This window comes from Chenopodium quinoa, unplaced genomic scaffold (assembly GCF_001683475.1).
Source record: "Chenopodium quinoa cultivar QQ74 unplaced genomic scaffold, ASM168347v1, whole genome shotgun sequence".
Classification (NCBI taxonomy): Eukaryota; Viridiplantae; Streptophyta; class Magnoliopsida; order Caryophyllales; family Amaranthaceae; genus Chenopodium; species Chenopodium quinoa.
Genome location: NW_018744662.1, coordinates 273,993 through 301,838, shown reverse-complemented (window position 1 = coordinate 301,838; position 27,846 = coordinate 273,993). Strand labels below are relative to the sequence as shown.

The 27,846-nt window shown below is 33.5% G+C and overlaps 1 protein-coding gene and 1 pseudogene across 1 annotated transcript; both read right to left on the bottom strand.

Annotated features, from left to right (window-relative positions):
- Nucleotides 1-2,794: 2,794 nt before the first annotated feature.
- LOC110701781 (uncharacterized acetyltransferase At3g50280-like) lies at nt 2,795-3,703 on the bottom strand. The gene has a single exon (XM_021879410.1). It carries the CDS (start codon nt 3,701-3,703, stop codon nt 2,795-2,797), a length of 909 nt encoding a protein of 302 aa, XP_021735102.1.
- A 2,182-nt stretch (nt 3,704-5,885) lies between these two features.
- LOC110701837 lies at nt 5,886-10,591 on the bottom strand (annotated as a pseudogene).
- Nucleotides 10,592-27,846: the final 17,255 nt, after the last annotated feature.

Genomic DNA, 27,846 nt, shown 5'->3' with positions numbered 1-27,846 from the left:
AAACATATTATATAAAGTTAGAATTTAGTCACAACAATAAAATTTGAGAGGAAACTTTCCTGATAATTGGCACAAAATTGGTCATCGATGTCATCCGTCTAGTGCGACCTCTCGATTATCATGGTATGTCAGTTGCACATAAACAGTACACGAACCATGACCAAACTCGTTGCTTGGAGAAACCCGAGAACTATCGCGAGCCTTGTTAATCAATCACTACCCGCAGCAATATCCTTCGACATGAATCACATGATGAGCATTACCTTTCTCAAATTTCCAAAACCCGTTTGACCGAAGGTTCCTTGTTGTTAATGGACTAAACTTGGAAATAAATTCCTTCATCTTACTGACACAAAGTCCACTATGAGTCACAATTAAATAACGTGGGCTGCAATTAAATTATCAATGATTGGACATTCTTCACTGAATTCATCCACCCAACATTGAACACGGATATTGTAATCTGATGGATAAATTAATTTTATCCCCAAAAAATTAGGGTTCTTGAACATTGAATAATAATGGACGTTGACTTAACGATCCCAAATCAATTTCGAAAAAATATATTGATCATCCGAATCATAATTCTCATCCCGATCATACTAGTTATAATTGAATAATCTAGGAATCAACAGTATAATAAATTAATACTATTTCGCTTCTAAATTGTTGGTAGAATATCCGTTGATTCCAATGACAAAATAGAGAAGATGAAAGGGAAAACATACTTGGTCGAAGATCTCAAACTCACAGTCGCGCCGTGGAACATAATCCACTGCCTTAGAAGCGAAATACGCCACCACCGGTACAGGTTTCCTGATGACGCACGCCCCCCAAGTTTAACGCAACTCTCCTTCGTAATTCGTGTACCCGAACCCGAAGCGTGGAATTACTCAAGAACTGTTCAAATCTTAAAGGGTAGGTTTTTGTTTTTGTGTTTAGGTTATTTCAATAATGAAATTAACGTGGTTTTTAATAAAGGAGAATGAGTTGTATTTATAGGAGTAATAAGGAAAAGAGACAAGAAGCTTGAGCCTCACGCAAGGCCCATATACTCGGTTGGGCTTGCGAGTAGAGAGCTATAGCTCACTCGCAGGGAGCTCTCGCTCGGACTGCCGCAAGTGAAAACAGAGGGTGAGCTAGTAGCTCTCCCGTATGAGAGCTATAGCTCGGTCTCCAGCTAGCCAAAGAAGAAGCGAGCTAGTAGCTCACGCATAGGAGAGCTATAGCTCGGATCTGCTGGACACCACTGATGGAAACGAGCTCTAGCTCGGCCATGCCGTAGGCATTCCTAGCATCCGAGCTCTAGCTTTCTTGCTAGCTCGGCCTTGATCAATCCCCTAGACTTGCATTCTCCATCATTCCCTCTCTAACTCCTTGCACACTCACTTAATGAAACTCCGATTTGCATTACTAGTGAAGAAAACTCCAACACAGGTTATGTGCAACGATTACACATTTTCCCTCTCTACTTTATGTCAAATCGTTGCACATAAATTGTAACGGAGGTAGTATTTAGATGGTAAAAGAAGCAAAATCCTTGAACTCTTGGTCAGATTCAAGAAGAGCCATTTGTTGAGGCAATAAACATATCTCAAAATCAACACTTCCACCACCTTCACATCAAAGGTAAGTATTCACTTTCCCTACAAATTTATTCCCGTTACCACTTCTAACCGCGACGGTTCTCCCTAGACCCTTAAACTCGTTAAATATATCTCAAACCTCAGCGAGCTTCCAAACCTTACACTTCTCAAATCCGAAAATGTACTTAGATCAATAAAAGACGGAGCCTCCGCCCAATGGGTGTCCGAACGAATGGACCCATTATCGTTGGTGTATTTTCTTATAGTCACATTCAACAATGAGGCTGTCATCCCTAGACTTTGGCTATGCAGTTCACCTGTTGTGGTACTAGTCATGATGTTACTTAGCGCGTTTCCAAAATAATCATCAGGCAGTGGCAGATCTAGCCTTTTTCTAACATTTACTGCTAGGTGACAATTAGTCACCTCATTTGGTGCTAGTTGTTGGAAATTCTTGATATAAGATAAGAGGGTTGGGGATAACAAGAGAGAGAGAAAAACAAATGAAAGGGAAAAATCCCACATTGGTTGGGGGGAAAGGTTTTTCCTTGTTTTTATATTGTAGTGTCTTAACACTACTTAGTTGAGTGAGTGGGAGTTAAGTGTTACTCCACACACATGCGCGCGTGCGCGGGCCGGGCCGGGCTCGGGCCTCAGGTCTTGGGGAATGCAATGCGCGGGCGTGGGTCCTTGTTATCTTTTTGGAGAAATTTTATTTCCTTTTCTTTGTTAAATAGAATATTCGTTTTTGTCTATTGGGCATATTTTTTTCTGACTGTTGGGATTACGGAATTAAGTCAGTCATTAATCCCTTGATTATAGCTGACTAATTAATTCCTTGTTTCTTGCTTCCGCTGTTGACTGTTTGAATGAATCTGGTCGTTTTCTTAGCCAGATTCGTCCCTCGTTTTACGTTTCATGTTTCCCTTCTACTGCTTATATATACTCGTTGCTTTTTCCAGTCAAAAACACATAACACAATCAGTTATCTCTCTTCTCTCAAATTATCTAAACACGAGTTTCTTCTGTTCTGTTTTCTGGGCAAGTATTCTGGGTTCTAGTCGGGTTTGTGAGTGCACATAAACTCCGGAGCCGTGCTTATCCTGGAGGGCAACCGCTTCTAGTCTACTGCACCGGGAGGTAGCGCGGAATCGTCTTTTAGGTCAGTGGTTCTCCACGACGCGGCTATTGTCACTTTGGTTCACGCATCAAGAGATAAGTAATTTATGTTTTATTGCTTTGTAGTATAACACTAGTTCATAAGCTCGAACTATTGCACGCCAAACAAGCGCGACAAGTGCTTGTAAAGAAGAGATTATAACACCACTACCGTTGTTAACACTATCTTTGTTGGCTTTCGCTTTTAGCCTCTTCATTGACTGTGACGTAAAATGAAACATCCTCTCCATCAACTCGGGTGGAGGTTCGTATCGAACAACAAACTCCTCGAGTTCGTTATTGTTTAAAGATAGCAAAATGGGTGAATCTTTGCCTATTAGTAACGGTGGGCGTGAGATAGAAATCGGCCTTGAATTCGCGTTGTGTATCTCGGACCATACCTTCCAAAAATGCCAAAATGAGGTTCCATCAACAATTGCATGATTCATGGAGCAGCCTATGAATACACCATCTACCAACTCGGTAACTTGGATCGATAACAATGGCCTAGACCGCCCATCTAAGTTAACCTCGGTACACTTATCATTATCGAATAACGAGTGTACAACCTTAGGGATGTAGGTAGGTGAGAGTATATCGGACACGGTCATATCGAGGGTAGCATGGAGGAATTGAGCTCCAGGACCCTTGTTACAATCGACGAAGACCACACATTTTTGTTGGTCTTCGTCGATTCGTGTGGTGAGCTGACCGGCTAAGGGATAGAAATGGACAAGGGTGAGAGCAAGAGAGTCCTTAAGACTCTCTAAAAGGTTATCAAATGAGAAAGACTCATTATCTTTTGGTGAAGGTTTAGTGAATAAAAGACCTTTTTGATTGGAATGAATAGAAAGCAATCTTAAATCCCATAAAGTTAAGAAATATGGTTCATTGGAATATTGTTCTAACTTTGGTTTGATGAAGCATTCATTGATGCGCTTGACAATGGGAAATTCCATTTTTGGTTATAAGGAAAAGGAAGTTTTAATTGATTTCAATTTATTATGAATTGAATGGAAAAGAACATATTTGAACTGATTTAGAACTAGTATTTCATATAAGAGCCTTGAATTATTGAGTTCAATAATTGATATGTATTAAATGCAAATTGTTACTCTAATATCTTATATCACGTGGAATTAAAGAACATCCATATTTCCACTCACTTTCTTTTTAAATTTGGAAAAATGGAAACTAAAAATCCAACCTTTGCGCGGTCTGACAATAAAAATCTAACCTTTCATTAATCTCAAAAAAATCCAACCTTTATACCCCACCTTCTTTGACAGGTCCATAACCTGTTGATGACCGATTTTTGTAAGTTATATGCCACGTGTCAGCTACTAATAGATCAATTGTTTTTTTTAATTATTAAAAAAAATTAAAAGAAAAATAAAATAAAAATTCAGAATCCTTCCCCTTCCACCAGCCCACCACCACCTTCCCCTGTCACCAGCCCATCCCTCCCTCCCCTGAAATACTGACCGACAGCGCTACCAACAACCACCATCAACCCCTACGCTTTGCACATTTATCAACAGTCCCATACTCCAATATCGCACCAACAACATAGCACCAGCCACGCACCCACACAAGCTAAAACCACCATTCCACACTCCATTATCGCACCAACAACATAGCACCACAACGAAATCAATCAAGCTGCAACCCAACAAAATTTAATTCTCCCCCACTTGGCTACCAACCGCGATTGCTCCAATTCGCCATTGACAACCACAATCTGACCATCAATTATAACAATTTCGGCCACCAATCGCAGCAAGGACTTCAATTGATGCTCCAATTTAATACCAGATGATGCGAAATAGCGATGGTAATGATGAATGGTTGATGATAGTGCGAAATAAGGATTAACTTCCCATTAGAGAAAGCCCACGATTTTGGAGTGTTAAGGTTGACATTTTCAGGAGTGGTTGGGGTCTTGGGTTGGGACGTTAGAGGAAGAGGGTTTCGGTTCTGGTTTTGGGTAGGGTGGGGTAAGTGGTGGCAGAGGTGGTGGTGGTGTAGAGAGGTGGAGGAGGAGGAAGAGCGTTTCGGTTTTGGGTTTGGGTAGGGTGGGGTAAGTGGTGGTGGTGTAAACAGGAGAGACAAAGAAGAGGAGTGAGAAGGAAATAAAAAAAAAAAAAAAACTTTTTAACCGGTTTTACAGGTTAAAGGTCAAATTGACTTGTCAAAGAAGGTGGGGTATAAAGGTTGGATTTTTTTTTAGATTAATGGAAAGTTGGGTTTTTATTGTCTGCCCGCGCAAAGGTTGGATTTTTAGTTTCCATTTTTCCTTTAAATTTTGGGTAATGATACATCATACATGTACAAAGATAATTAATTACTATATACAAGAAAAATTCTTTCCACCCAAACTTGTTCATTTTTAGAAGGCATTAACTTGACCAGGTAATGAGAGATGGCTTTCCTCCAAACATGAGACCACAACACACATTCGAGGTCTTTACAAACAAAGAAAACATCATCTAACATGGAGTATAAATTAGTGAAATAGGTAGCACATTTTGAGAGGCGATTGATGATGAATTAAGTATTGGATTCTGTTAGACCCTCTCACAGCCATACGTTGAACAAGGTGAATCCAAACTATTAGTTTGAGATATTCAATAACACTAGGGGGTCTAACGCATGCGAAGTGTGAGACATAACTAGCCCTTCGAGAAGATTAATTGTAACTGTCTGTCTGTCACTAATCCTGTATGACTATGTATATCATTATATGGTATTTTGTTGTAATAATTTGGAAAAATGGATTTTTGTTCATGATTAAGGTTTACACATTACTTTAAGTATAAACTCCGTAATAATCTTGAAAAAATTCTCTAATTTTTAAAAGCTATGAAAAATACTCTAACTAAGCTACTACAAAACTACAAGTATTATATTATATAACATCTAAATAATTCAAAAATATAAATATTATTTATTAATATAAATTAATATTGGAAGAAACCATTGCACGGTAGGAAAATACTCTGACTAAGCTACAACAAAACTACATATATTCTGTAACATCTAAATAATTCAAACGAAGTATTTATTAGTACAAAGTAATATTGGAAGAAAATTAACTATTACCATTCCACATACTAATCTAGTTAGGTACTAGTAGAGGTGGTTATTGGGTAGGGTTGCCCAATGATAATAGGGTCATGGCCAAGCTTAAAGGGCTTTTAATGGACATGGCCTTTATTGAACAGGGTCAATATAGGGCCAAAATGTTTTTCCAATTTAATTGGTAAAGAAAATAGATAATTTAAAAATAATTACATAGATAAATTTATATTCATATGTACTTAATAACGGCTTTGTCCAATATTTTTTTAATTGATATTTTGTAGGCTCGCCCATTATCGACCCACTATTGACCCGCGACCCGCATTGGCCCGACCCAATATTTACCCTATAAAATGTGACCCTCTTTGACCTGACCCGCCCAATAACCAGGTCTAGGTACTAGTATCTTTGAAACGTGATTGAGAGAAGATGAATCAATAGAGGTATACAAAGGAATATAATGGGAAGGGAAAAGGTTATATGAATCAAATTTTAATTAGGGGTAAATTGGTAAACAACTATTTAAGTTAAGGGATATAATAGTTTTCAAGCTATTCATAAGAGCATTCTCATACTTTTTAAATGGTAGGAAAACGTAGTAAATGGGTTTAGGGAGATCCATCGCAACTATCCATATTTAAATTATAGTTCAAGATATTTTTTATTTTTATTTTTTTAAATATCAGAAACAATTCAAATGGACGTCTATCGATATTAATATATCAATACAATGTCGATCTTAAGCTTAAATAAATTATAAAAAAAAAAAAAAACAAAAACAAAAAAGCTCTATCATTGAGTTGGCCCAAATTGATGCTATTTTGAGACTGATGGATGGCTCAAATGATTAGAGCTTCTCTCTCGGTTTTGAGAGGATTGTGAAATTGATTCTTATCGCCCGCATTTGTAGCCCTCTAATTAATCACCAAAAAGAAAAACAAATTGATGCTACTTAGACGAAAAATTTTGTTAATATACTCTACTCCAATCTTACGGGAGTGATCAAGGGCTTGTTCGAATAGAAGGTTTCAGATTTGCCATAACAATGTCTTCGACAGCCTTAAAGGATTGTGGAGTAAAGGCAGCTCGATGAGGAGATAAGACTACATTCTCTAAACCAAATAACTCTTTCGAAATATTAGGCTCATACTCGAATACATCAAGACCAGCCCCTCCAATTTCGCCTTCCACCAAAGATTGCACCAATTCTTTTTCGTTAATTAGAGCACCTCGGCCAACATTAATGACATATCCATCCTTTCCTAAAGCAGTCAATACCTTCTTGTCGATTATATGGTGAGTTTGCTCGGTTAACTATCAACAAAGGATGAGAATGTCACTGTCGAGGGCCAAGTCATAGACATTGGCATAGTAGGGAAACGAAACAGAGGATTTCTTCTCCCTACAGTTGTATGCAATGGTACAACCAAATGATATAAGTCGATTAGCAACCAATGTACCTATGCTTCCAAGGCCGACTATGCCTATTCGCTTTCCACGCATCTGCCATTGACATTAACATACTTAATTCTAGTACGAACTACGAAGTATAAAACTAGATGCAGAGCAATATTCATAAACGATAATTTATAGTACAATTAGGAAAAAAAAAAAACAAAAAAAAAAAAGGTAATAATCTTCTAAAATTTGTAAGATAACGAGTAATTTGTATAGAGTAGTTGTAAAAGCGTACATACATCTAATCATATAACTAATATATAAAGCTAAATTTTTTAGCCAGGTCACGACGTTGTGACACTTGACGTTCTAACTTTTTGTCAAGTGTCGCAACACGTTAGATAGATTTAAATAAACTTTGTAAGATAAAAACAAATTAATTAAGAATTCTTTTTGGATAAAATTTTAAGTTTAGAATTTTATTTTCGATAAAATACCAATATTAATTTTATTTTCGATAAAATACCAATATTTCAGAGATCGATACAAATTGAATTATAATTTTATTCAAAAAAATTATTAGATTATAATTCTCAAAAATTATCATATAAATTTATTTTTCATATCATAATATTTTTTTGGAGTGAAATAATTAGTAAAAAGCGTAAAACATCTATTTATAATATATAATAATCGGTTAAAATAATATACTTCACAGCCAATAGGATTTTATTACTACATAAACATGTCAATTAGGATCGGGTCATGAATCATCTCGGATTGAGTTCATTTTAGGTTACGAGTCAAGAAATATTCAACCCTTGCCCAAAGATTTTGGTTCTGGTCAACCTAACGGGCTTTGAACATTTATCTTATTTAATTTATTATTTGTTTTTTTTAATGTATTAAATCGAACATTCCCACCAACATTATTATTAGTCATTACATGCCTACTAGATAGTAAATCGTCACAAAAGCACATCAATAAACTAATTTTGTATCAATGGTATATTTTAAAATTTGACATATAGATTAAAAAACTTATCTTTAAATTCAATAAACAACCCGGGCATCGCACGGGCACAACACTAGTAACTTATAGAGTTTAACTTCTTAGGGATTTAGAAAAATTGTTTGGCCAAACATAAAAGTTGTCATGTTAAGTTACTAATCTTTTAAAACCCTAGTCGTGCTCTCTCTCTCTCCCTTCTTCTCCTCTAGGCCAGGGTTTAATTTATTTAGCCATTAGGCTGGAAATAGACTAATTTCTACAAAATTAAACTATTTTCGACCCATACATTTCTCCTTGTTTTGGTTTAAATTTTCATTGTTGGTTTCAAAAATCCCCATGGGTAGCGTAAATTTGCTAGTCTCCCTATGGTGGATTGGTGGAGCTGTTGGTGTAGTTGTTGATCGTTGGTGTAGTGGTTCGTTCCTTTTAGGTAATTATTGTGAGTTAGGGTTAATATAAACAAAATTTTAAAAAATTTAAAAAAAAAATCTATCAGCTTTGCCATATAATTGATTTGTTGGTAAAGAATCATGTGGGATTATGTAGGATCTTGTTAGGTCTTGTCTATTAAAATATTTTCTCAATATCAAATTTTTATAATTTTAAGCCCCGTTCACTTAACCTTATCTTTGATGAAGTGAAATTATTTTTACTGAACTGAAATTAGTTTTGCTAAACTTAAATTATTTTTACCGAATTGAAATTAATTTTACTGAACTAAAATTATTTTTGCTGAACTAAAATTATATTTACTGATTTTCGGTTATATTCTTTTTTACAGTTACTGATTTTTACTGAACTGAAACTATTTTTACTGAACTGAACTTATTTTTACTAAACTAAAATTATTTTTACTAATATTATTTTTTTAAGGTGAAGTGTACAGAGTCTTACTCTTATACAATTGTAGATATTTAATATATAAAATGTGCTTTGAGATGTGTAATTTCATCCTTGTTGTAATATTAATTTTGATAGAAAAATTGTAGACCTTAGTTACTTCTAAGGTTATTTTTAATGAAACAACAATCTAGATTCAAGATACTTTCTTCATAATTTGAAGGTTAAAACTTCAAAACAATGGCGATTTTGTAATTGTGAATATTTTACATTATTATAAAAGTTTAAAGTCAATTCAATTAGATCCATGGACAAGATTGGTATTTAAAAATAAAAAGTTAAGATTGAAAATAAGTACAATGGTCACAATTTCTCTGTAGCTATTGAAAAGTCTTCCGACTTAATCAATCCTCGTATGTGAGCGTTTTGTTTAATGATGATTAAGAGTTTTGAGTAGTCTAACTGTCTAAAACTAAAAGCTAATTTTGAAAAACAATGAGGTACTTGAGGGGACATAATTCTTTTTTTTTTTTTTTTTTTTTTTCTTTCTAAGTTGCTCTACTTTGCTACTGTCTACGGAGTATCTTTTACCAAATTTGTTCAAGCTAATTTGTGAAAATAAAAAATACTCAAGCTAGAAAATAATGAATGCATAATCCATATAACATTAGTATTAAGTAGTCTTTTTATGCTCTGTATTTACCATACATTTTAATACAAACTATTAATTAAAATAGTTAAACCAATCAATTCAATCAGCTAGTTAAAAAAAATAGATAAATAATAGTCAACCTCTCGTTGTCAAATAGTGCCATCATTAGATGTTATTCTTCTAAAATTAGAAGTAATAAAAGTTAAACAAATTACTAAAAATAGTAAGCATCAGATCATGAAAATCATAAGAATGAAAGCTAAGAAAAGGGAAGACCACTCACACTAGAGCCAAGAGGGAATTCCCCTGGTTGAGGCCAAGACCCGACCCGAACAAATCGATCCGCAGCGGAAAATTTACGGACCACATCAAGGAGTATTCCAACTGTATAATCTGCGACATCGTCGGAGAATACGTTGCCAACGTTAGCAACACGGATCCCTCGACGGCGGCATTCCGAAAGATCGATATGGTTGTAGCCTGCGCAAGCAACCACCACAAGCTCCAAAGAGGGAAGGCAATCTAAGGTGTCTTTTCTTAGTGGAGAGGCCCATACACAGACCAGAGCACGTGCACCACTACTGTCGGATTTTAAGTAAGATTGGACAGCAGAGGAGTCAGTGCCCGCAGTGGCAACGGGATCAAGGAGAGTGAAATGGGTGGCGAGGCGGTGGTGGAAGAAGCGTGTGAAGGAGGGTAAACGGTGGATAATAAGGACGGGTTTTTCCTTGACTTCTTCAATACAAGAGTTTACGTTGTCTGCCATTTATTCACTTTCTATGATTGTTATATTTTGTTTGTAAATCAATTTCAATTATAAATGGAGGCCGGAACAATATATTTGTTGAAATATTTCCCAGGAAACTTTTCAAAAACGTTCTTATACCACATACTAGGATTTATATGTAGATAAATAAAAAAAATTTAAAAAGTTATGTGAAGATTTAGGTCCCATTCACTTTACCTTTGCTAAACTCAAATTTTTTTTTACTAAATTTAAATAATTTTTGCTAAATTAAAACTATTTTTACTAAGCTAATAAAATAATTTTTACCGATTCTTTGTTATATTTTTTCATTCAACTTACTGATTTTTGTTGAATAGAAAGTATTTTTACTAAACTCAACTTTTTTTACTAATCATATCATTTTTACTAAATATATTTTTTATAGAGTAAATTGGATCTCAATAGACTAGTCTCAACTCTCAATATATCCCTTTACCCTTGTTTTTATAAAAATTTTACAATAGTCGTTTGAAATATAACTAGCGTAATGTTTTAGTGATTATATAGTTCATACTTCATATATTTTTTTTCCTAGTAATTAATTATATTACTTTATTTTTGATACAAAAATAGTATTATCATGATTATTTTGATTTATCAAATTTTTTGTTTTATTTACGTAATTTTTATCCTTATTATATAGTTTCTCGAAAAATAATAATTTTATGTTAGATTAAAATTTTAAAAAATTATAATTATATTGTAGAAATTACAAGACTAATTTACAATATTCTCAATTTGCAAACTATACTTTAAGATATTTTTTTGATTAACTGATTAGAAAAAATATAGTCATGTAAAATCTTATTAAAATCTTCTATAAATTTTAAGTGTATCAATTTTTGTTATACTCTGTGTATATACATATTACTCCCTCCGTCCCATAATTACGTGCTTATTTCTCAAAAAATACGGTAATTAATGAGAATGGTGGAAGTAGGGGAATATTCTATTGAAAAGATCAAAGTAGATAATATTGTATGAAAATAATAAAAAGTAGAGAATATTGTATGAAAAGAATAAAAATTATTATATGCTATTTTTAGAAACAGACATAACATTTTAGAACGCGTAACAGAAAACCGGCACTAAATTATGGATAGAGGGAGTAAATATTATATAGTATCACCAATTGAATTTTAAGTTGACTACCATATAATCATCCCTTAAATAGTAAGCACCAAGCAGAGAATGAAAATCATAATCAATCAATTACATAATACTAAAAGCGAATTTGACATGACACTTGTCATGTTCCAATTAAAAATTTTCCCGCCCCTTTTTTCTTTCTATTTTTTTTCTTTTTTGTACAAAATTTTCATTAATATTATTTTATATATCCTATGATATTTAACTTTCAATTTGGCAACTATATACAAAATATATTCTATATGCATATCTTTCGTATTTTTTATAATAGGTATTTTTTATAATAAACAAACACATAATAAGGTAATATATTAGAATAATAAAATGTACTACTCCCGTAATTCGTATCATTCCACAACGTATTTTTTCTTTGAAAGTTTTTTTGCTCTAACCAGGATTTGATACTTTAGCTATTATTATATATTTATTGATTTTTTTATTATATATATAATACGAGTAATAACATTACAATTCAATAACTATAAACATAAATATAAAACAAAATTTAAAAATCATGATTATTAATTTTCATAAAAATTAGTCAATTAAATTTGTAAAACATTGTGCCAGTTATAGTATGCTATAAAATATTGTGCCGGTCAAAAAATGCCAACAAAATAGGGACAGATGGATATATAATTACATTGCACGGGTTATCATGGGTTATAATTATGAATTGCATTCTCATATAAAACAATATAATCATCAAGTTTTTGTTTTTTTTAAATGTTTAATAATCAATAACTTTTGATAACAAGATAATATTAATTCAAGATTTTTTGTTATGTTTTTTTTTTTTTTTTTTTTTTTGAAATGAAATTCAAGTATTTGTTTCAATTAAATATATATATATTTTTTTAGAAAAAAAAAATTTATTGTTGTATTAACATTATAATTCACTGATTCATAATTTAATTAAGTAAAAATCGTTCGTTGCACGGAATTTAAACTAGTAACTTATAAGAATGAAAGCTAAGAAAAAGTACTTAAAAAAAATGTTCAAATCTCTACCAACTAATTCAAAGTATATATTCTATATGCATATCTTTCGTATTTTTTATAATAGGTATTTTTTATAATAAACAAACACATAATAAGGTAATATATTAGAAAAAAAAGGTAATATATTAGAATAATAAAATGTACTACTCTCGTAATTCGTATCATTCTACAACGTATTTTTTCTTTGAAAGTTTTTTTGCTCTAACTAGGATTTGATACTTTAGCTATTATTATATATTTATTGATTTTTTTATTATATATATAATACGAGTAATAACATTACAATTCAATAACTATAAACATAAATATAAAACAAAATTTAAAAATCATGATTATTAATTTTCATAAAAATTAGTCAATTAAATTTATAAAACATGGTGCCAGTTATAGTATGCTATAAAATATTGTGCCGGTCAAAACATGCCAACAAAATAGGGACATGTGGATATATAATTACATTGCACGGGTTATCACGGGTTATAATTATAAATTGCATTCTCATATAAAACGATATAATCATCAAGTTTTTGTTTTTTTTAATGTTTAATAATAATCAATAACTTTTGATAACAAGATAATATTAATTCAAGATTTTTTGTTTTTTTTTTTTTTGAAATGAAATTCAAGTATTTGTTTCAATTAAATATATATATATATTTTTTTTAGAAAAAAAAATTTATTATTGTATTAACATTATAATTCACTGATTCATAATTTAATTAAGTAAAACCGTGCGTTGCACGGGATTTAAACTAGTAACTTATGAGAACGAAAGCTAAGAAAAAGTACTTAAAAAAAAAAAAAGTAAAAATCTCTACCAACTAATTCAAAGTATATTCGCTGGTGTATAACTAATTAAAAATCATGTCAACTAATTAAAAGTAAAAATTTGGATGGACCACAATATAACCATCCCCTAAATAGTAGTCGCAGGTGTATATATAGATTGCTTGTCCCTGATTATCTACTGATGTAAGTGTAATTGTGTTGTAACTTGTATGCCGAACAATTAGCAATTTACCAGTGTCAAGATAGTTCGGTTTGAAATAGGTCGATTCGAGACAGGTTTATTATTTGGTTGATGGGTCGATTCAGTTAGGTCCGGTTCAGTTTCAGCTTATTTTTATATGAATTTCATTCGGTTTGGGTCGTAAATGATTCAAATAATTACCGGTTCAAGTTATAATCGGGTTGGTTTGAAACAGTTCGGTTTGGAAGCAGGTTGTAGCGCATTATTTGGGTTCTTATCAGTTAAGATCATAAACGGTTAGGATAATAAATGGTTCATGTTTTAATTGGGTTGGTTTGAAATGGATCGGTTTAGGAATGGGTTTAATTTACCAAGGTTAATGTGGATTCAGATTCAAATCCCTTTGGGTCGAAAACAACTCGAATAGTAAATGGTTAGGCCATAATCGTGTTTGTTTGAAACGAGTTAGTTTGGAAGCGAATCCATGTGCGCATAATTAAATTTTATTTAAATTCCTTTGAACATTAAATTTTAAATGATGTGTTTTGAAAACTCGATTTGCGGTTTGTAAGTGGATCCCTTTGTAAATAATTTGGTTTAAACGGGTTGCGGTTTGATATGTATTCAGTTTAATTAACTATATAGTTTTTTACCTCGGTTTTCGGTTTTAAACACAGAGTAACCGGTTATTAATCATCAGTTCTGTTCTTGTTTAGATTGGTCAATATTGGGTGATTAAACGGTTAAAATTTACTTTGCTAATTGACAAACAATATAATTGACTAGCATATAATTTTGCATACATGAGAATTCACGTGTAAGAGAGATCAGTAGGTTGTGAAATCCTTATCATTGATTTATTTTCTTTCACGCAATTAAGTAATTATAATTCAAGTATTAATAATATAGACAACTTTAATCAATTTTGGTATTGTATTATTTCATTTGCCAGCCTAGCTAAGACAATCTTTTTATTTAGATGCGTCAATCATTTCAACAGCACAAGAAGGTAAGTATTATTAGCAAATCGGATTTTATATCATAAGTGCGTAATCAATGTATTTCTGGGTTGATTTATTAATCTATGTTTCTGTTTCTAGCCAAAAAAAAAAAACAAAAAAAAACACATGTATTTCTTTGAGTATAACTGGCCAACAACTATAATAAGTAAAAATTAGTGTTGACCTAGAGAGACTCATAAAATTGGGTAATGATGTAAGATGAGATTCGATATCAAATATTGAGTACAACCCTTCAAGATTTAATTTTAGTTGGCAATATTGGCATTGATAATTAGTTGAAAATTTAAGTATTTGTTTAATTTAATTAGGTTATTTAAATGATTCAATTTGTAGAGTTGAGCATGAATGAATGATAATGTAGAGTTGTTGGGCATATACGCCATAGAATGAAGTGGCTTGGTTGCTACACAATACAAAAGCAATTGTAAATTCAATTATCAAAACACACACATCATATTTTTATTTTTATTTTATTTTTTTTAATAAAACACACACATCATTTACATACCTTACATTGTACAATTTTTTATATTTTTTTATTATTTATTATTATTTTTTAATAACATTGTACAGTTTATACATATAACGGAATATTTGAAATAAATTTAATAGATATAGGAAAATTAAGCTTAATAGAAGGCTAGAATTTAACGGTTTAATTATTATGTCAAAGAAAGATACAGTTGAACTTCTTGTCATTTGTATGGTACTGGTAGCATTATAAAATTATAATTAAATTATGGATTTTTTAAAAATTAACACCACAAAAAAACCTAAAATTTGATTATAACACCAAAATAAAATAAAAACCTTCTAATATAATACCCAATAAAATCAAAAACTTAATTTCCCCACCTTATAACGGATTTTTTTTATGGAATTCATTAGTGAGGCGATAACTGACATGTGCCAACTGCCTGTTGATTTAAAAATTTATTAAAAAAATAATAAAAAGAAAAAACAACCCCAAAACAGAACCCAGCCAACTCCACCACCGACACCACCTTTCCCAGCTACAATGACAGCTTAACCCATGCATATCGCCGGCACCTCCTGCCCACACCAAAATAGCCGAAACCAACCCTTATTGCTCTATCCCTCATCCTTGAGAACCACCCTAGCTCCGCCTAGCGTCACAAAAGCATAAAAACGGGGTTGTAGGGCTTTCGGGTAGATTTATTTGATGGAGTTGGGGTTGTTCGTCGTCATCATCTTCGACGCCATTGAGATCTATTGAAGTAGAAGATGAAGAAAAGAGGTTACTTATTATAATATGGTTTAATTTAATTATTGAAGGGTTGTTTTTTTGATGCAAAGGAGGGCTAAGCCCTTAGTACACACTAGAATTAAGCAATAAATCGAGGAGTAGTAACTCCCATAACATCCTCCCTAAGGGTGTCACGTATCTCAATCGGGGGGACATCAAAATATGTTATACCCTCAATTCGGACTATACCTACATTAGCCAACCTATCCGCTACTTTATTACCTTCTCTATAACAATGAAAAACACGAATTTTATTACCAAAGGAGCTGATGATGTTGCGGCAAACACTCAGCAGGTGGACACACTCTCCACCTAGAAGTTGGTCATTTTGAAGAGCCTCGACACATGCCTTGTTGTCCATCTGGATGATCAGCTTGGTGATGCCTTGTTGTTGAGCCATACGAAGTCCCAATTCAAGAGCTAAGACCTCTGCCTTGTAAGCATTGCAGTGCCCAAAATTCGCATCAAAACCTCTGATAAAGTGACCTCTGCAATCTCTCAAAACCCCTCCACCTCCAGCTGGTCCAGGAGAGCCACGGGCTGCACCATCAGTGTTTAACGCAGCCCTATCAAAGGGAGGGGCAGTCCAGCTTATAAACACTTCTCTTTTCTTTGAGCTTGTCATCTCATCATCATCCATAAAGACCCTCCAAGTTTCTTCTATTTTTGCCTTCAGAAAAAGTCCTGTATCAATTGGAATTTCAGCATTTCTTCCAAATAAAGCACAGTTACGCCACTTCCACATCCACCAAATAGTCAAGGCAAAACAAATGGGCCATTTTTCAGAAAAAATAAGTCCATTTGCTTCAAGGTTACGTGTTATCCAGCCTTGCAAATCTCCTTGATAGAAGGATGGGTAGCAAGCAGTTCCTCCAACACTTTTCCAAATGTTTCTTGCTATAGGACAGTCACGAAATAGATGGAGAAGAGTTTCATCAGTATTATGAGCACACCATGAGCATCTGGGATCATCATTTAGGTGTCTTTGAAGTCTGTTAGCATTACAGAGGACTCTATTATGAAGAATGAGCCAAAGAAAAACTCGGACTCGCTGCTGAACTGGGGTAGTTTAAGCCAATTCCCACTTCGGGTCTGTCATAATATGCTCATCATTTTTTATAATGGATAGAGCATATTTGATTGAAAAACCTCTTGTCTTTGAGCCTTTCCAGTAGCGGAGATCACCCAACTCTGTATTCTCCATCACTTTATGAGCAGGAACGAGTTTCAAAGTGTGGGGTGGGAGTAAATGTGCAAACAAATCCAATCTCCACCCAGCCCCTGGTTCCCAAAGTTCTTCAACAATTTCCCCATCCAAAGCTTCAGGAATCGAATCAATGATAAGGTCTCTCAAAGGCACATCTGTCGCCCAGCAGTGGTCCCAAAAAAGGGTGCTTCTTCCATCACCAATAGCCACTGCCGATCCCTTAGAAACCCACTTAGCATTTTCTGTAATTCCTCTCTAAACGTTTGACATATTTGTGGAAGGTTCAAACATGTCAATGTCACATCTTCCTTTACAGTATTTGTGACGAAGAACTCTTGACCATAAAGACTTTGGCTCCGTAAGCACCCTCCATCCCAATTTCGTAAGGAAAGCTGAATTTGCTTGGCGAGCCGAACGAATACCTATTCCTCCTTTATTGCGTGGTAGCTGCAATGTGTCCCAAGAGAGGAGGTGAATTCTTGCTTTCTCTTCATCTCCTCCCAAAATGAAACGTCTTGTTTTTTTTATCAATATTGTCACAAATAATCCGAGGAATTTTCGCTGTTTGCCTTGAGTAATTGGCCATAGTAGTGAGAGTGGATTTAGCCAAAGTAATCCTTCCCGCAAGAGAGAGATATTTAGTTTTCCACCCCGTAAGTCTCCTGTCAATTTTCTCACACAAATGCGCATAAGTTTCTTGAGTAACCCTGCTTGTGAGCGTAGGCATTCCTAGATAGAGACCCAAATCTTGAGTTGAATCCATCCCCAAAGCATTATTAATCACGAGTTGTTGCTGCTCTGTCACATTGTGAGAATAGTAGACCCTTGATTTTTGGAGACTGACTTTTTGCCCAGAGGCTGCACAAAAACGCTTCAAACAATCCCGAACCACCGTGGCTTGCTCTAAGGATGCCTCTGCAAATAGAATTAGATCGTCGGCGAAAAACAAATTTGACAGTAAAGGGTTGAAGGGTTGTTGATAGTATTGGTTACTTGAAATTATGTGAAATTTATAATATAGGTCACTTGAAATGTTGAAATAATTAAGGGTTATTTTTGTTAAAAAAAAAATGGGGGGGTGGTTTACTTATAATATGGGTTACTTGGTTTTGTCTTATTTTCTGGATATTAGGTAATACTTATAATATGGTTTTCTTGAAATTAGGGGTTACTGCTCGAAATTAGGGGTTACTACTTGAATTTAGGGATTACTTATAATATGAATTACTCCATCTATGTTTTAATAAGTGTTGTACTTATCAAATGCGACCGTGTTTTTAATAATTGTTACAATTTCTCTTTTTCCAAAAAATTACATTTATATATCTTTCTCCTCTCATGGTCCCACCCAAACCCATTACTATTTTTTTTTATTATTTCTTTTCTGTCACATTCATTACTTTTAAATAAACTATTAACTCCACTATATTTCTTTTACAATTTTTAAATACCTAAACTACCCCACTTATGTCCTATTTTATTTTAGTCAATTAAATTGCCTAAGAGTATGTGCCGGTCAATTATAACATGGATAGAGAACTTGAAATTAGGGGTTACATACTTGAAATTGGAAGTTACTTGAAATTGTGGGTTACTTGAAATTGTGGGTTTTTTGAAATTGTAGGTGAGTATCTGACTCTGTTATACACATTAGACTCCGTTATTTTTGCTGAATTGGCAGCATGCCACACGGTGTGGCGTGCTGCACCAAAAAGGTGTTGTTAAAAAAAAGGAAAAATTGACAAAAATATTCCTAAGTTTGCCTCATTTGCAAAAAAATAATCTGGACTTTGGTATGAACTTGCCTTCAATATATAGTCCCAACCAGTCAACGTACGATTGGTAAAAAAAATTTACAAAAAGTAAAGAATTTTTAAGAAAATTAAAAAATAATTATTTACTTAACTCAAACACCACCCCAACATCCTAACCACCCTCCCCGCCGCTTAGCCCAAGTCGCCCTCCATCCCACACCAGGAATCCCTCCATGTGCCGGTAAAATCACCTCCCTTCTCTTCCCTCCATCCCGACAACCCCTCCCCTACCTTGAATCCACTTCTTTAACAAAAGAACCCACCCTTACCCTTACCCTTACCCTTACCGTTACACCCTAACTCCGACCCCTCACCCGGCCTGCGCGTCGTAATTGCTATGCTCATTCAGCTAAACCCCACCTCTTTCTTGAATTGTTCTAGTTTTGTGGTTATAAATGGGGTTGTGAATTGGGGTAATTAACCGCAAAAAGGGGTTGCGAGGGAAGGGAAAGGGTTAAGGTCGCAATAAGGGGGTTGCGACGGGATGATAGTGATCGGCAAAAAGGTTGTGTGGGTTTTGGGCAATCTAGGTGTCTTTGCGGTGGGGGCAGGCGCGGCGAGGGTGGAGGGCAAGGAGGGTACGGTGGTTGCTGGTGGTTTTCTTACATTTATTTTTAAAATAGTTATAGCTTTTAATTATTGTTGAAATAATTAGTTAACCGTAAATTATTACTAATAATCTAATACTTTAAAAAAATATTACTAATAATCTTTTTTTAATTATTACTAATAATCTTGTAGAAAAAAATTAAACTTACAACTTATTTTGACCAAATTACATGGTGACATGTACACATTACATTTAAAAAGATAAAATAACAATACATTTTCAATAGGTTACGGGTCACTTGGGTTTAATAAAAGCAAATTTATATCAAAGTTGGGGTTATTAAACAATTATCTAAATTTGGAATTATTTTGGGCAAATGAGGCAAAGTTGGGATTATTTTTGTCAATTTTTCCTAAAAAAAATAAATGGTTTGTCACTATGAACTTTGAGATAATAATATAATAATATCTGTAAACAATAGTATAGTAATCATCAGAGTTATCCCTAAAGTACACATTTTGCATTAACAACAAAAAATTTTCCACCATTTTTTTTCTTTTTTTCCCCCTTACAAAATAACATAATTATAAAAAGATACAATATATTAAGTAATATATCTAACAAAAGAGTTTTAAGGGTACACATTCAATGAATTCAAATTTCAAAACAACTAACGCCTTGTTCTTTATTTTAAGCTTCTGGGCAGAGCAAAATAGAGAAGGAGTCAGTAGAGCAGATGGGTACGCATTCAATGAATTCAAATTTCAAAACAACAAATTAAAGGCCATGTTCTTTTGAGTTTCTGGGCAGAGCAGAGCAGAGAAGGAGTCAGCAGAGCAGAGCGGAGCAGATTATATTATTATTATTATTATTATTATTATTATTATTATTATTATTATTATTATTATTATATTTATTAAATATTAAATATTAATTACTATTACTATTAATATTATAATTAATAAATATTAATTATTTATTATTTCTATTATTAAATATTTATTAATATTATTATTATTATTATTAGTGTTATTAAATATTAATTTTTTAATACTAATAATAATAATGATAAATATTATTATTATTATTATTAATTATTATTATTATTATTATTATTATTATTATTATTATTATTATTATTATTATTATTATTATTATTATTATTATTATTTATTATTATTATTATTATTATAGTAATTCAATATTGAGTGTTATTTTTAAGTAGAGCTAAGTAGAGCACAACAGGGCAGATCGGATTTAAGTAGAGTAGAGCAGATTTCAGCAGAGCAGAGCAACATTAAAGAACGGGGCCTAAATTTATTTTAATTGAAATTAATATTATGATTTACGAGTCTTATTATTATGTAACCGTGCATGGAAAAGGTAAAAAAACTAGTATTTAGAAGAAGAAAAAAGTCCTTCTATAGACACCTAAAAATGTATCCCCAAAACCAAACCCGATGATGAACAACCTTTCACCGCCACTATTGGTAGGGTTCAGTATTTAATCCCGAGAGTGCTTAAAATATCTTATTTAATTAAATTCAATTTTGAAATAGTCCATGGATCAGTCTTGATGTTTAGTCAAAGCATAGTTTTAATTTCAGCCCAAACCTTTTTTTTTTATTGTTTTATTTATTTTAGCCCAAATAATAATAAAACCAGAAAATAGCTCGAAATTATCAATCGGCACTTAAAATGCTGAACGAAATTAGGGTTAAAAATGAATTTAGACGGAAAAGAGGACTGAAAATTCCCACGTCACGGCAACAGTCCACCGTGTCACGGGAAACTTTCCCGTCTGAAGGTGGGGTTCCCCGTGACATGGGACACCTGCTGTGACATAGGGGTTTCCGTGTCCTTTCCGCGTAAACCCTTAACGCGTTTTCTCTCCCGTTCTGCAAATATTTCCCGCGTCACACAAAAGTGCACCGTGTCACGAGAATGTTTCCCGTCTGACGGTGGGATTTCCCGTGTCACGGTACACTTTGCTGTGTCGCGGGATACTTTTTTAGGGTTTTTATCATTTTAGGGTTCCGTGTGTTCCCTCAGCACATTTTCTCTATAAAAATACCCCCTCATTTCCGATGTACGGAGCATCAATTAATTCTCTAGTTTTTCCTCTCTTCTATGCTTTAACCTAAATACTAGCCTACCCTTCTTATTTCAAAATTTCTTCTTCAAATACTCCAAGGAGTCCATACTTTACTCGTGGTTCTGTCCATAAGCCAAGGCGTGAAAGGTAGAACTGTTTGAGGGTTTAGTCCCAAATCAACCCTACTTTATTTAATTTAATTTAATTATTGTTTTATTATTATTTCCTTGAAGTTACTAACTCGTTTATTATTTTGTAGTTGCAAACAAACAGAATCAAAGTAAGAATTATGTTCCTTTTATTTCTATTATTTTTCTAACGATTTTATATTTTTGGAATTATGGTTAAATTGCTTCCAATATTAATGTTTATTCTATTATTTTTTTTTATCACCATATTGCATGTTTAAAGGGAATATGTAATTGAAAATCACGCCTAATAAGATAATTTGGAACACCTGTTTAGGATCCTTTTTAATCTTGTTATTTAATCAAGTGATCACTAATATTTTAGAATTATATGCTGCATTAATATTTAACCAATTTAGCATAATAATAGTTTGGAGCAAATTGAATTTTTGTTTGTATACCTTTGAGATCGCATGAATCACTTTTCACTATAAGAATCGAGTAGAGGCCAATACGGGCGAATGTGATTCCATGACTCACTTCGTACCATCATCCCCGATCCTCATTTTGTGGTTCCGAACCATATGGAGTTAGTAATCTCATGGATTATGAATGGGGTGTAACCTTCACGGGTCAATCGTTGTTGCCTTCGTTGTCCCTTTATCGTGGTTGCCTTTTATGATCCGTGAACGGTTTACAAGTTCCTTAAAAACTTGTTGGCGGCTCCCTACTTTATTTGTCTCTAATCGTTGTCCCTAATCGTAATGTCAATTTCCACTTCCTATGATTGCCAAGCATATTCACACATGTTTTAACGTAAGCGCACTTCGAGCGACGCCTACACCTTCGTTAGTTTAAAAATAAAGCAACAGTACAAGTATAAACAAATAAATATATTATACATATATTCCTTCGTTTCAAAATAGTTGTCATTGTCCAAAGTGGTATGTATGCCAATTCATAATAAGTTTGAACTTAGATTTATATGATTTAACATTAGTAAAAAAAATAGCAAAAATTAGAAATAATAATCCCAACTTTCTTGGATTTTGTTTCAATAATCCCAATTTTGGATTATCTTGGAATAATCCGAAGTTTAGGGGTTGTTGATTTTTTTCAATCCCAAAAACCGGTGACTAGTTGAATGGGTTACTTTTTTTTAAGTGACACGTGTCACAAGTTTATTTGTTAAAAATAAAAAATAAGAAATAAAAAAAATAGAAAAATCTTAACGTCGACCACCAGCCATGGAATTCAGCAAGCCTCTCAATGACAGCGGCCGTCCGCCCAACTACGCCGGGTTTCCCCTGGAAAACTACTCGTCAACCTACCCTTTCCCCAGCCTCCTCTTGCCGGCTAATTGCCCCCATCCAGGAAACCTTTTTTTGCATTTTCTCTCTCCTCTCAATTGCCCTAAATTAACCACGAAATCCGACCATTTGTACGCCAATCGCGAATCTCCCCTAAAATCTATCCCCTACTCCCGAAAACACCTAAAGCACCCGTGAAACCTCTGTTTTCGTGGTTGGTGGCTGCGATTTTGGGGTTTTGTGGCTGCGACTTTGGGGTTTAGTGGCTGAGATTATTATGGGGTTTCGGTGGTTGCGTCGAGGAATGGGAAGGGGTTTTGGAGACGGGGGAAACCGATGACGCAAGGGGTGGGGGAGACGTGGCGGTCTGGCGAGGGAATAGGCGGTGGGCTTTGTAACACCCCAATAATTCTCTCTTTAAACCTGTGAGTGCCCTGAACAAAATTCAAGAGAATTACTGGCGTGCTACCGCCATGTGTTCAAACGTTAAGGCTATATCAGAAATTAGCAGCGGAAAAACTAAATCAGTTATATAAATAAGTTTCAAAACCAATAACCAAAACCAAATTAAATGCTACAAGTTGGAACCATTAAGGCCCTTATTCAAAACCCCACAAAAGTAGTAAATAAATAAAACCAGATTTTAAATAAATTCAAACTTATGAAAAGAAATAAACTGCGAACAATAACCAACTCTCCACTCCAAATCCCACAACCCTGATATGAATGCTGCATGTGTAAGAACCTGTGGTTAATCTGCTCCCCAATATTACAAGTGTAAAAATTTGATCGTCACAAGGTCATTGAAAGGCGAAAGCCATGACCAAAGAAAGACACACAAAGCACGCAATCAACAAAGCTGAGTACATACAAGCTGCAAAACATAAAAGAAATCCCTAACATATATGCTACTAATAATCAATCATCACGCACATTATTTTATAGACTCGACACATGACTCAACTATTTATATTACTAAGACTCCATTAATTAATAATAGGTAAATAATTATTTTTATTCATTGGATTACACAATAGACAAGGTTGTCTTACCCATGCTCCATTTGGAACATCAATAAAAGAAAAACCTCATGCCTCCTTTCGGAAACATCAATAAACATCCAACGACCACGGGCGCGACTCCGTGACCGTAGTTAGTATGAGATCTCACCCAACTCCTAGTTTTAAAAACAATATATTTGAAATAAGAGACTCGTAGATCAGACGGCCTCGAGAAAAGTACACGGCTAATACCCCGTGTACCCCAACCCCTGATTGTCATTACTCCAGAAGTGCACCAATCTAGAGTTTTATTGCTCATCCATCTTGCACTTTACGTGATTTACATGTTTAGACTTGGTGATGACTCATATGCATAACAATACAAACATTCCAAACACAATTCAATCAAACAAGGCAAGTTTCCAATTTCAAATCTTTATTTATTAGTGAAAAACAACATTTATTATTTATTCCTTTACTACCTCGGTGTATAAACACCTTGAGTGCATAAGGCACCCCAAAACCTTAACCTCGTCTTATAAGACTTGAATTCTTCCTTTACTCATCCTGTTTGCATAATCATGAATGAGTAATAAATTAATCATTACACCAATCACATACCTTTGCCTCTAAGCGTATCTTGCATAATTAGAGCACAAATAATACTTGCAATATAAAATAGTGCACATCATATGAAATTCACAATGTATAACCAAACAATTTAACCCAGTCATCCCTATACATGATACTAAGTTCTCGATCCGTCCTTAAACATGCACCTAAAGGCAAGGTTTCGAAACTCGTACGTACCTTGAATAAACGAATTGGTATGCCACTTTACTATCTAGAAATCACCTTCAATAAATTCCTCTCCTAAACCAAACAATAACATCTCAATCAATACTCAATCAATCAAATTTACAACAATACTAACTTACTTTAAAACCTTCAAAATCCAAATCAAACAACACTTTAAAACCTTTCCTTTAGTTAAAATTGTAGGCTTATATATAGTTCTTTAAATTTTCTTCATAAAAACCTTAAAATACACTCTTATACATGAAATTACAGCAAGTTTAAAGTTTAATAAAAATCTGAAAATTATTTTAAAACCCCTAAGAATCTCCCTTTTTAATGGGTGATTAAACCCTCTTTATAAAACATCAAAAGTAGTACTTAGAAACTATTTCCAGCACTTAAAACTTCATTAAAAACATATATTTATGCTTAATTAACTTTAAACATAATTAATTTTATCAATCAAACTCAAGGATAATATTTTAAGTATATAAAAAAAACTTTGTTAAAATCAAAAACTGCCCGAAAATCATATTTAGAGGTGAATTTGGCCACGAGAGGGTGGTGCGTCTTTCTTAAAACGTTGTTTCCACATTGAAAACACTACTTTTTTATCAAAATCGGATGAGTTCAAAATCTGATCAGGATTAAAACGGGATTAATATTAACGAACGGAAATCTAAAAATTAAAACACGAATTTACATGTTCAAAATAATATGGAATTAAGTTCAAAATCAGTAGTTATAATCACCAAAATTTCAAAACATCATTACTATAAAAGCTCTAAATCAATTGTTCATAAAAACCCTAAAATCATGATTTTCAATAATTAAAACCCTATGTTATAAAATTTACAAAATCTGAAAATTATGACATTTATAAAATCTGAAAATTCATCAAAATACAATTTGATACTAATTAAATTAATTTCAAACAATAAAATCAAAACCCATAAATCAATAATTATAATTATACAAATTAATAAAACAAAGGAGAAAATAAGACTAACCTTTTTGTGTGGGAAATTTTTGGGGATTCATGGGGTATTTATAGGAGAGAACGTGGTAGGGATTGGGCCTTATAAAAATAATGGGTCGATTAAGTAAACAAATGGGTTAGGCTTGTGTTATTGGACATAAATTGTAAAATAAAGGTGCATAAAATAATTTGTTCAAATAATTTCGACCCAGATTAATAATTTGAAACTTTTGAAATTAAATTCTGGAAAGTAACAAATAAATATTATAAATAAAATAAATTTTCATTTATAAAATATTTAAAAATACGGGGGATTACAGGCTTGGTTGTGAATCTTGTGATGGTGGACGTTTGGGTGGATCTCGGTTGGGGAAGCTAGCTTTTTTTTTTAAATTTTTTTTTTGGACCAATCAGGACTTGACACGTGTCAAGTTACCTGATATAATAGGTCATTGACTTTTGTTGACCGGTTAGGGGTTCAAGAAAATCAACAACCCCCAAAGTTCGGATTATTCTAAAATAATCCAAAGTTTGGATTATTGAAACAAAACCGACAAAGTTGGGTTCATTATTTCTAATTTTTCCTAAGAAAATATATGTATAAAGTTAATATAATAAAATTTTATATTAATACCTATTAAACAATTTATTTAACACTAAATTTATTCACTAATAGAAAATAGACAAATTTCGATGGACTAGTTCCGACGAACACGAAATTCCGTCGAAAAAAGCGAAATTTCCGGCAGATTTATGTTTCGTCGGATATTTCCGATGAATTCAAAAATTCCGTCGTAAATTTCTGACGGAAATAAATTCCGTCAGGATATAAATGCTTTCCCACAGATTTATAGTCCAACGAAATTTTTCGTTAGAATATAATGTTAAGAAAAAAAAAAACCTTTTTATCAAACCCTAAAACGTTGTCGCTTCCCTCTTCTATTTCCGCCTATCTTTATTCTCTCCTCTTCTCCTTCTCTTTCTCTCTCCTCTTCTCCTTCGTTCTCTGTTGTTCTTCTCCTTTGACATGTGTCAACATCTAATTAGAAAAAATAAAAAAAAATTGAAAAAAAATATATAAATTAATTAAAAAAAATTACCCTCAGCTCCAAACCAACCATCCTCTCTGGCCACCTACCCCACCAACTTGACCCTCTTCTTGCCCCATCATTGGATCGTCGCGCCGACCAGCCTCCCCCTCCCCCTCCTCCTAAACACCAACCACCCTCGAAAAACCCCTTCCTCGACCCGATCTTAGCCCCTCCCCTTCCCAATTCCAGCCCCTTCCCTTTTCTTGTCTCAATTCCAGCCACTCCTCTTTCCCGGTCTGATTTTGACCCTCCTCCTCTTCCCCCATCTTGATTCCAGCCTCCTTATTCTTCCCTCGCCCTGATTTCAATCTCTCTTCTCCATCTTAATTCTAGCCTCCTCCTCGTTCTGTCAATTTTTTGTCCCTCGATTAGTTGTTGTAGCTTCAAAAGGCGGGGCTAGGGCTAAAGGAGGGATAATGGATGGGGTTTGGGGGGTTGGCGATTTTGTTTAATTCAATTTTGATTAATATAAAACTTAGATAAATCATGTGTGGTGACATGTGTACTTTAAAACCAAAAAAAAAAATTATCTATTTAATAGGTTTGTTATGTTACCGGTCACCTGGGACCACTATAAAAGGATTGGCATTAAAGGTCGGATTACTATAAAGTAGTAAAAATGTGATATTTATTTTTAGTGGATGAAGCAAAGGTCGAATTATTGCGGGTAATTCATCCATTTATTAACAACAAAATGAGTATTAATCAACAAAATATGGTCTTGGTTTGGTGGATGAGGGTGTTTATTCTTTCCTCTTTGATAACGACAGATACAAGTTTATCAGATAAACAATTTTTTGTTAATCTGGTTGCATTTCTATAAATATATTAAAAAATCGTGGTCATTTATTCAATACTTTTGGTGAGCTGTTCAATTACTATTTGCAACTTGTATTTAGAATATTACACATGTATCCCTCAATTAGTACATGAAAAGTTGCATGTACCC